At 36.5% G+C, this 11,964-nt stretch overlaps 1 protein-coding gene across 12 annotated transcripts in view; it reads left to right on the top strand.

The window, feature by feature from the left end:
• The first annotated feature begins 768 nt into the window (after positions 1-768).
• RBMS3 (RNA binding motif single stranded interacting protein 3) overlaps positions 769-11,964 on the top strand; it is a 746,078-nt gene continuing 734,882 nt past the window's right edge. For all 12 annotated transcript variants that reach the window (XM_077994138.1, XM_077994135.1, XM_002803044.4 and 9 more), the window contains exon 1: positions 769-1,482. In XM_077994138.1, coding sequence (XP_077850264.1) covers positions 1,408-1,482 — 75 coding nt within the window. In that variant the 5' untranslated portion in view covers positions 769-1,407. The remainder of the gene's footprint in view (positions 1,483-11,964) is intronic.

The following is an 11,964-nucleotide window of genomic DNA, read 5'->3' as shown; positions in this document are numbered from 1 at the left end:
ATGGGAGAAACATATTTTATTTGTAAAAAAAAAATCTGATAAACCTAAGGGGTCATGTCTTTTCTTTTTCTTTCTTTTTTTTTTTTTTTTACAAAATGGATGTAATAAAAAGGGTTATTATTTTTGATATATTCAGTTGATCAGTCCAATCTGATGACATGTGGCATTAACAGTAGTCCTGGAGTAGACTCCAAAATTTCTTCAATACTTAGTATCCACCGGGTTTTCCAGGTAGTAAAAGGTTAGTTTCTCAATCAGCTCTTGGATGCGTCTGGCTCTAGTGTGTTAACAGATTTTGAAAGCATCCGGGACTTACTTTTTTCCCCTTTAACCAGCAAGGTTAGTTCCTCTGCCTTTATTTCTTTTCCTTTCTCCTCCTTCCTTCTTTCGTCCTCTCTTCCCTCTCTTCTGTGTTTTGTTCAGCAGGGTGGCTTACCTCGGAACTTGGCAAAAAGAGGAACAAAAAGCAGCTCTTGTGTGGGGTAGATGGAGGACGGATAAGAAATAATCCACCGCCCGCATTTGAGTTCTTCAGGTTCAGTTCCAGCGGCAGCAGCGTTGCTGCAAAAATCGCTTGCTATTCGAGATAGCCAGCAGAGGGAATCGGAACTTTGCTTGCAGCAGGGGTTGAAGCAGCCTTTTTTTTTTTTTTCTTGGAGGAAATACTGCAGCCTTCTGGACTGCGTACGCTGCTCCCTGGAGAGGCTCTCTCGGTTCCACCCACCGGCTGGAAGGAGGGGAAGTGAATGAAAGGACAGGACAAGCCCCGAACACCATGTCACTCTGGGAGGGAGACAGCAGCAACTAAGCTGTACAAGATTTTTTTTTTTTTTCTCCTTTTTTTTTCCTTTTTTTTTTTTTCTTTTTCCCTTTTCTTTTTCTTTTTTTTTCTTTTTCTTTCTTTTTTTCTTTTTCTTTCTTTCTCTTTCTCTCTCTTTTTTTCTTTTTCTTTAAGGTGGGGAAGGAGACAACCAGGAGACAGGAAGCTGATCTGCAAGGATTTGGAGTTGTGTTAAAAGGACTTTGATTTTTTCCCCCTTTACGAACGCTGGCAATTGACATCACTACAGACAGCCCGGTTAGAGAACAAACTGCCTCATCCCAAGTGGACCCCGGCAGCTGGGGGAAGCCAGGCAAGATCTGGGAAGGCTGTGTGTGGGTGTTTTTCTACAGATCTCACTCCTCACCTTTTTTTTTTTTTTTCCTTTGGTGTGTGTTTTTTGTTTTGTTTTGTTTTGTTTTGTTTTTTAAAAAAAAATCTTGCTGTGTTGGAACTAGCGAGTGGTGGAGTCTCAAGCCTCATCAGTCACCGGGACTGTCAGGAATAGTGGTTTAAGAGGAAGCTCGGCCTGGGGTACTATACCCTGTCATCCAGTTCCCTGCCTCGGAGATAAAGATTCCAGCTACATGGGCAAACGCCTGGATCAGCCACAAATGTACCCCCAGTACACTTACTACTATCCTCATTATCTCCAAACCAAGGTATGGCTTCACCCACCGTCTGGCAATCAGTGTGGTATCCTTCTGTACTTGGGATGGGAAACAGACAGGCGTGTGAATTATTAGTTAACCCCCACCCCCATCACTTCTTCCTGCTTCTTTGAAATTAGTGACATACCAATGGAGTTAATGAGGCAGAAGAAGACCTAAGAAGAAAGCAGCAAACCCCAAATTGTAGCTTTCTCTTTAAGGAGAGATAATAGTTTCACTTGAGTTCAGTTTCCTTTGTTGTTATTTGGCAGCATAAATGGTCCTGATATCAGGAAAGTCTTTTGCAGATGGGCACGGATTTTAGAAAGCAGATCACAACAGTGATTATCAGGCACAAGAATATAATTTCAGGGGCTTTTCTGGTGAGCTGTTCTTTGTTTGTGGCTCTAAAGGGTTTTTCTTACTGGATAGGACGTGCCAGGGTGGGGGTAACTCAAACTTTTAATCACAGAGTATAGAATGAAAGAAGGGTGTGAGAAGGTATAGGGCTCCTACCAGAGTCTCTGAGAGTTTGTTTATTTTTGTTTTTAATTTGCCTTGCATATTTTATTTTATATTGAAGATGATCAGCATGCTATAGACTGCATTCGGAGCTTTACAATACATGTTCTTTACTTTTAGAAGATCTAGTTTTCTGTGTAGCTGCCATGAGGAGGCCTGAGTCTTGAAAAGGAATGAAATGTAACTGATAATAGTTGGACTTGAATTGGTTAAATACTTTAGGCTTTATGTGTGTGTGCTCAAATGACCATTAGGGGCCCAGAGGCAAGCCCACGTAAGTAAGCAGTGGGCAGTACCTACCCTGAACTTTATCCTGCAGTTAAGACATGAAAGACTCTCAGGTGTGAAATCACTGCTCCAATTTGTCAATTACATTGGACTTGATTAGGGGAAAACATGTTAGCGGAGTGACCACCTCGAGACTATGGGTGATAATTACTTTGTGTTGCATTAGCATTAGCCAGACTCTACCATCTCCTTAATAAATAAATATGCCGAGAGTGAACAAGGCATGCCTGAATGATCTGTGCTGTCACCAGGACTCGGTGATGTGATTAGGGTTTGGTAATTCATGCTGTAGTTATGTCTCATTTATTTTGTCTCATCCAACAATGCCTATTTGTATACCAGACTGGCAAGCTGACTTTCAGTGTTATATGAAAGATTGTTGCTTTATTTCTTTCTTTTTCAATTGCTTTATAATCCACCCTGCCCCTCCAAGGTCGACTCACACTGCTATTTGCCTTTGTGAGCATTTAGTTTGTGCTGCTGATGCTTAAATAGACTAGCCCTCCTGCTTGGTGCCTCGAGTTTTAACTCTTTGGGGGTGTTAGGTAGAGAATGCTGCCTGCCATTCGTCAAGGAAATGGCAGAGCAAGGACAAGTTAAAAGGGGAAAATTTACAGTCATTTCTCATCCCTCAACGAAACAAAAACAATAAACTCAAAGGCTGCATGAAAAATATCAGACATTCCATCCCTTTTACTCATTTCAAAAATTATAGTTTGTTTTGGGTTCTTGTTTTCTACTATGATGTATATTCAGAAAAGAAACTTTAGATTGAAATGAATAACATAATTGTTTTTCTGTTTGAGACCTCTTTTAACCTATTACTAACAGGAAATAGTGAATGTTATGCACATTTTTTTCAAAGACACAGGGTGCTGGATGAGCTATACTAGTAGAAAGTGTGTGTGTGAGAGAGAGAAAGATGGGGGTTAAAGAGGGAGAGTGGAGTAGTGAGGGAAAAGAGAAGAGCCTGAAAAATAGGGAGATTTTAGATATCTGCTTTGGAGTTCTATGTAATTTAGTGTTGTATAGACAGGCAGCATCTGGATCTTGTTACTCTCAGGCTAGCCAACGCCATCAACTTCTGGAACATTTTTAAAGAGTTAGATCCATTAGGCATTCTATGTTGATATTTGGATAATCAGATCAGGATAGTAGGGAATATAAGATCAGCTACTTTGCCTATCATGGTAGTTCATATTGATTATTATGTTGTAAAACGTTGACAATGCTTTGAAGTTGTCCTATATTGTTATGGTGGCTCTGAAATGACAGACATTAATAGCATTTCTGGAAGCTGAAGATGTGAAAACGTGCCCTGTTTTGAAACTTGCATAGAGAGGAAATGAGGTGAAGAGTCAATGTGCAATCATATTTTAAAATGGGGGTGCTGGGGAGTTTCTGACAGGGTTAACAGTATACAATGAAGCACCATCATGTTTCAGTGTAACAGGAAAACAATTAGGTTATTTCCATATCTCTTTTTGTTCCTTTTACACTTATACCTCAAAATATAATTTATAATAATTTTAAATGAAGTACATGCTGCTTATATTCATTTGGTAAACCTGGGTGGAATTCATAAAATCCACTCTTTGTAGCCTTGGCTTAGAGTTATAATCTAATTTTAAATTCATAACTATTTTAAATGATGCTGATATATCAAGAACACTTACATTTGATGAAAATAGAATTCTACGGTAGGTCAAAATCACATTCTGGTGATAACATATCTTAAATTTTTCTCTTAATTGAGGTGGGTTTTCTTCCTGCCAATCCATAAAGGCTGTTTGCTATCATTAGTTTTTTTGGGGGAAAATCTTCATGGGATTTTAAAGGATTGAAATGTTTATTACTATATTATTTCAGAGAATGCACACATGCTGAACTCTTTCTTCTTATGTAATGATAAATACCTCTGCTATTTTTTAATGATAAAACAAAATGAAAATGAGATTTAAGAAATAAATGCAGGCCGGGCGCGGTGGCTCAAGCCTGTAATCCCAGCACTTTGGGAGGCCGAGATAGGCGGATCACGAGGTCAGGAGATCGAGACCATCCTGGCTAACACGGTGAAACCCCGTCTCTATTAAGAAATACAAAAAAACTAGCCGGACGAGGTGGCGGGCGCCTGTAGTCCCAGCTACTCGGGAGGCTGAGGCCGGAGAATGGCGTGAACCCGGCAGGCAGAGCTTGCAGTGAGCTGAGATCCGGCCACTGCACTCCAGCCTGGGCGACAGAGCGAGACTCCGTCTCAAAAAAAAAAAAAAAAAAAAGAAAGAAATGCAGATGTTTCCATTCCCTGGAATACATAGTAAAGTTTTAGAAGAACTTGTGGCACTTCCCTGCCTTCTCTGCTCCTGTTATTTAACATTGCATTGCAACCAATCTCTCAACTTTGCCTCTTTAAAAATAAATGTTGATGCTCCTTCAAATAATTTTTCAAATCCTTAAAATGTTTTATATTAGAAAAATATACATGTAAGTTAAGATGAAAACCCAGTGGTTGACTCGTAGCTATAATGTGTAACAATATTATCATCCTATGCTCCCTCTTTCACACCTCACATCTTTAAAACATTGTCATTTGTCAGTTTTCTTTTTGATGAATTTTTTTTTCCTACCAAAAGAAGCAATTTCAAGGAGGAACATTACTTTGGTTAAGGAATAATGAAGAAATCTTAGTGACATCTTATAATATTTAAATAAGAAACAGCTGGATGAAAAAAATAGTTTATCAAGGCAAATTTGCTGTTTGGAAGGGGCAACCAGAATAATCAGCAAGTTTTAGAGAAAGGGGGCTCAAAAAATAGTTCATTAGCTTAATGACAAAATATAAAATGTTTGATTAGTTGTAATCCAACATTTTTCAAATATTTTATCACCCTTTCCGAAAAAAAAAAGCAACCTGTTGCTGTTGAATTATGAGATTCCAGGTGAATTTCATTCTGAATTTTTGAGGTACTTACCAGGTGGGGGTGGGGTGGGGGGGGAAGGTGCAGGGCTGGGGGGATGGGGGGAAAGGTGTGGGAGTGGGTAGTAGGGGGTTCTTGAAAAAAATTTCGTTGAACTAGGTAAGCTTAAAAGAAGAAAACCTGGTTACAGCCTGGTGAATTGATTTTTTTTCCAGCTGAGAAATAGATACTTCTCTCACATATATTTGGAAAACTTTAGTCATCTTCATAAAACTTAAAAAGTCACTTAAGCATACACAGCGAGTTTCTTCTTTCTTCCTTTTCCACACCCTTACCAGTTCACTATGTTTCTACCAATCCAGTGCACAGTTTCTAATGATGTTGCTCTCACATGAGTTTACTGAATTCCCTTCTTTGGTCGTCCGGTTCCCCCAGAAGGTCTTGAAGAAAGGGGTTCAGACTAGTGGACCTAAACAGAATTTCTTTGACTGGTGGTACTCAGATTGTGTTTAGAGCCTGGTATGAAGAAGGGGCCAGGTAAGGAGTAATTAATCAACTGCACATTGATTTCAGGCTGAATATTCAACCATCTGCAGCCACCCGTCTCTAAAAGTCTAGCTGAAGCACAATTGATTGTGCCATAGAATGAGCAAACACTTGAAAACACAAGTAAGTGAAGGAAGAGAGGCTTCTATGGGGCGAAGGATATTCTTAAAGATGTGAATGTACAGATCCTTCAAAAGCAAAACAAAACAACCCTGTAACACACTCCTTACACATGAAAATGTAGAAAATCTTGCAGAGGGAGGGAATGAGTTTAGAATTTCCTTAGTACTTCCTGCCTCAGATTTGCATTGATATCCAGAGTTGGTAACGTGCCAGTTGTTTTAAAACAGCCTTGAAAACTCCAAAGTTCTGTTTTCCTTTGAAAGCCTGAAACATACAAAACTGGTTTTCTAAAATCTTCCAGCGATGGAATTTTTAGGTACAACTACAAATATTTTCTTTCGCTTCAAGGGGGTAATACAATAGCATGAAACTATGATAGCGTGAAACTATGATAAATCCTGTTTGTCTCACTTTAGACTGTATAGAATTTTTAATTGGTTTCAAATAAGAGGAAAATAGAAGGAAGGGGCCATTCTTGTTTCTCAGTTTTTTTTTTTTTTTTTTTTTCCCTTAACTCCCCCAAGCCTTCATTATCAGTGGGATTGGATACAATTCCAATGCATGTTTTGCTATTTTTTTTTTCCATGATATAGACATTGTTTTTACAACACTAAGTTTGGTGCCTACTTAAAAGGAGTAGAAAAGAAAAAAGTTCATGGTATTTTCTTTTCTCCAGAATGAGTCAAACATAAGGAAAATATCATGTATATTTAGCAGCATCTTTCTAAAGCATTTTCCTTTCACTTTCTTTCAATTTGGAAAAATATAGCACAAAATTACAGCACAGAATTATTTACATGAAGTAATAAAATGTATCTGAGGGCTGGGGGTGGGGTCATTTGCAGGGAGGGACACAATATAGAAGGGAGGATGCAAGTTCTTTCCAGGTCTTTCTGGCTTCAGGATTTCTGGAAAACTTCATTTTTGCACTAATAAGATTTTACACAACCCTTTTTGACATTATCAGTCTTTTGGCAGAGAGAGAGTTCAGTCACAATTATGTCTATGCCAAATTCTAAAAACAAACCAAAACAACAACAAAAAAAGTACTTTCTTTTAAAATAAAACTTTTTTAATGTCAAACTTTTTATTCAGAGTAAATGGTTGATGTTTATTCAAAATTGGCTTCAAGTACTACATTGAAATTGTTTTGTAACAGTCTCATAAGCCACAGCTGTATGTGATTAAATAGTGTAATATCAAAAGCATGTGAGAATAGACGTTTTTATGCTATAGCTGTTGCACAGCAAGAGTGCAGATGGAACTGAAGGGAGACCAAAAGCGAAAATGTATTCATGTGGTGTAATACGTGTGTTGAGGATACGTGTTGCTATTTTTTGCAGTAGTGGGAAAATGTTGAACTATTTTGGATGAGCTTAGAAAATATCCTCTCGGAAAACGGAAACAGACATATAATACCATTTTTAAAATATGGAGTGGATCATGCCATTCAATTAGAAAACACATAGGTGCTGAATAGAACTGAAACCAATTCAAGTGGAAGAATGAAAATTATTCCCATTGAGCACACATTCAAAAAGCAAAAGTGACTTTCTCATTTCTGTTTTGAAATTATAATTTTTTTTTACTACTTTATGGAACAATTGTAAGAAAACCTTCAGCCCATTTATATCTAAAGAAGAGTATCAGACAATAAGAATCAGCAACTTACAGATGGCAAAATAGGCAGCAGTATATTGCTTTTTAAAGATATTTGGATATATGATGCTATTCAATGTTATATAAATATTGCTCTTTTCTTACCAGTGTTAAAAATTACAAAGCTACACAAGGACATACAACTTCTTCTTCTATTTCTGTAACAGAGATGTTATCATAAAGAGGTGTCTGGTTTTTATGAGGTGATTTAATACAGTATTTTTGAAATAATATTTGTTAATAAAAACTAATAACCTCTAGCTTCCTAGAAATAATAAATCTATAGGATTAGTCATACTAATCATCACCACTATTCATATGTGATTGTTTTCAGGGTCTTGAAAAAGCTCATGGAATTGTCTATTTTTAGATTTCAGATTTTAGACAAAAGTAATTTTAAAAAGAAAAAGAGAGGGGCGGACTGAGATGAGTTAAATTTTGCTTGGTTTTGTTTTTATTTTTTCTTTTAAGTTGACACTGGCAGATAATCTGGTCTCATTAAAAATGTTTTGTTTTATCCCTGTAGGTTGATTAATCAGGGAGTATATATTATGTGGAATCAGGAATAAAATTTTAATAATTCAAAACCAATTCCTAATAAATAACAAATTTCAAAAGTATAGATAATAAAGGAAAGATAATAGACCCTATCCTTATGTGGTGGAATTATCTGATTTGTATGTCAATGCATTGGTTTCTAGGTTGGATTCCTTCACTAGGATCCCTTCCATTGTGAGATAGCTGAGCCTGCTTTGGTATCTTAGTGGTGTCTTCAGGTGACCTCGGTTTTGTGTCATTCATGAGTTTTTCTTTGGTTCCCAGATGCTTTCCACAGAGCAGATCAAATGCTGCTTTATTGGCTCTCTGGTGATTTGAAAAATATAACTGTCTTCATCCTTTTATACATCGAAATCCAGTGCACTGAGAGAAACATGTCCATCACTTGGGAGTGGGTGGATAGCAGTTCCCAGGAGTGGAACAAAATGACAGACGTTCTTTAATCATGATCTTTTCCAGCTTTGTTGTGGTGGTTACAATTTTTCTTCTGAGTGGGTAAAATTAAGGTGTATCCAAAAACCTAATTGCGATAGTATGATGCTATACTTTTCCACATTTAACTTCCTGTCTGCAGGTGGTGTGGAGCTAAGTGGTTCTGCATGTTTGGCTAAACCAGTTGAGGTAATGAAGGAGACTAGAATTGCCACATTAAAATACTGACAACCTTAGTTTCATGAATGATTATCAGTACTCGGTGTAAATATAACAATTAATGAAATATTATTTCGACTGGATCCAAAACCTACAAATCTGCAAAACCTACAATCTCTGAGTCTCAGAATAGTAGCCTAGAAAACGTGGGAACTGAATACTGTGGTTACTACAGTATAGGGTATTGTAGGAGGGAAATAACTTCCCAAGAACATAGAAACAAGAATATTATCTTTTCTACTTTTTCTTTTAAGATTCCCTTCTTGTTTTTCAAAAAGCTCCTGTTAGCTGAATTAATGAAAGCAAATGACATATACAATTTTAAATTATTATTTAAACTTTGAAAAATCATACATTATTTTCATATCACTTAGTCCATAAGTTGCTGTTAGGCTTGCTTCTCTGAGTATATTTGGAGTATAAAACAAGGAAGATAATCATTTAGGAAAATGAGTTTCTATTCATATCAGTCTGTGTGTTCATTTATTCATTTGCGAAATGAATGAAATAACCCTGACCTCAACAATATATCATAGTGGCCTCTGCTATGGAAGGCATGAAGTTGCTGAGCTGTTAAGAGAGGGTGGTTCATAAATAAGTAGCAATGTTATCATTTCTGAAACCCAAGTGCATGTTTTTATTTACTTTATTACAGACTCAGCTCTGAGGCGGGTAGTCTGTCTTTAACACAGAAGAGAGTTTAGGAGCTCCTCAAATGTGTAAAAGCCATTTCTGTTTGCTGAAGCATAGCTCTTCACCACATAATCATTGAAAATTATGTTGTAGAAGAATATTTAGTGATGGGGGAATGTTTATAATACATCAAATGGTTAAAACAGGGAATTATGTTCCTAATATTATAAAAGCATAAAGAATCCAAATATAGACATATGCAAAGACTTAAAGAAAATATATCAAATTCTCAAGGAAGATAAAAAGTAAATGGAACCCAGAATTTTGTTTCATGAATGATAAATACAAAAGTGAGACTCGACTACATACCTTATTAGTCAAGGGCACCCTAATAGTGCCCTTTCCTGTTGTGCGCCAAGAAAGGTATAATAGGAGAAAAGTAAATCTAACAATATTTTAAATATTGATAATAATAGTTTTAGGAGCTGATTTTTAAACTTCTTTTAGACTTAACTTTCCTATCATTATATTGTGAGGTTAAGAAGGTGGTATATATTACATTCAATATGCTAGATGCAAATGATCTTGTGTTCCTCCCACTCTTAGCTGATAATTTTCAAGCTGCATATTGATCATGCATAGAGTTTAATAAGGATTTTTTAGAGACATCTTATTGCTTTTTAATCCTGTGTACTGCTACTTAGTCATTTTCACTGATTGATGACCATTTAATAAAAAGTGAAACGGAAAACAATACTAGCTATCTGGTTTTCTGGAACTGGTTAAAATATATTGAATGCTTTCCTTATGTATGTGAGTCATATTTGAAGCTATTGTTGATGTCTGTAAATTCTCATGTTGCTTCTTTTAACACTTGTCAAGCATATAAATCGTATTCTGACACCCAATATATAACTTACAATTAAGTAACTTAGAATTCAAGCAAATATATTTTTTAACTAGTTTTGAGTAGGTGAAGTATTTGAAGTATTTAAGAGACTTGGAATAATTTTGGTGACTTTGTTTGCTAATAATTCATCTCATCTCCATATTTATGTAAAATTTCAGAGATTGTTTTCTGGGATACTCAACAAATAAATATGTGACAGACCTATGGCCTTTAATTTCTTCTTGAAAGATAAGAAAACAACATTTTATTTTCTTTAACTTGGTGGGACTACCCTTGGAGGGTGGTGACAGTTCATGGATTAACCCTGGTCTCCTGTCCATTACCAATGTACACCAATTCAGGCTGCATCTTTAGAAACAAGAATGTTGCATTTTTAGTCTAAGGTAGGTAGAGAATCCTGGAAAGAATAGAACTCTGATATCCTTTTCTCAATTTATTTCAAACAATTAACCACTACTTTTAAACTTTATGATTTACCTGCTTAGGACAATTTGGCTTCATGTAAGCAATGGAAGTTTCTCTTTCAGACTCATGTTTAACTTTGTTGTTGAGCTGGAAAAACACAAGAAAAGGCCAGTGGGAACAGATGAAAGAACATTAAGGAACTTCTCTTCAAGTTTTCCTATTTCCTGTAACAACAGATACTTTTTGAGGCCTCCATCCCACATCCAAAGACACATATTAAAGTGCACTAACATTCAACACCAGATTTAATTATTTCACAATAATGTGTTGAAAAAACTTTTATAATTTTGCTTCTGAAACTCTTAGTCCAAGTGTATTTAATTGATATGTATCTGTGAATTTGGAAACATCTTGCATACATGAATATTCTTGCAAAGTGAAAAAAACCTAATCTACAAATCTTTTTCAGGTACAAAGAGATTATTAGAAGACTAAGTGGAACAATGAATAAAGTTGACAATGTGTTATGTTTTGTAGATATGCATATAAATGTTAATTGATTTGGGTTTTGTAGTTTTTCTTTTCAGAGTTTGGAGGCAATGCATTTGTTTCCTTGCACCAGTGTTTTTGTAGGTCCTTAAGATGGTCACAGCATCTAAAAAGCTGGCCATATCTTTCACTATTGTGGCCTTTTGGCACTCAAGATATCTCTGTATTTTAGTAATCCCAAATTTCCGGGGAGGAACATGTGGTAGAACAGCACAGTGTATTGGAAAATGTCATTAACATTCTTTGGCTAAAATATTTCAAAAGCAGACACATTGGATTGACCTTTGGCAGTGAGAGCAACTGGGAGTTCCAGGTCTGGGTGCCAGGTTCACAGAATTTTTTATTGCGTAATTGGTGAAATTGTTTACTAGAGACAGAGCTTAAATGTAACAGGTGTTTCCCTAGGGCACCCTCTTAGGGGAGTAGGCAAGAGGCAAATCAGTGGCACAATACTTATTATATGGCATAATTTTTCTAAATTCTTCTGTCTCAAAATAGGGACATAGGTTTTTTATATGCATTAAAACTGACATTTCTTCCTTTTCTCCAGTTCCCATGGTTATTTACTTAGGATAACATCTCTTGGTGTCTAGAAGTCTCTCTCAGTCCTAGAGAATCTACGTGCCTTTTAAAGAACACATATCTCTACAGGTGTGCACACTGCAGCTAGGCCCACCATCACTCTCACAAGTGGTTGGGCAACCTGAAGATACTGCTACTCCAGCCATAAGCCAA

Source organism: Macaca mulatta, chromosome 2 (genome assembly GCF_049350105.2).
Source record: "Macaca mulatta isolate MMU2019108-1 chromosome 2, T2T-MMU8v2.0, whole genome shotgun sequence".
NCBI lineage: Eukaryota > Metazoa > Chordata > Mammalia > Primates > Cercopithecidae > Macaca > Macaca mulatta.
This window is presented reverse-complemented; position numbering and strand designations above follow the sequence as displayed.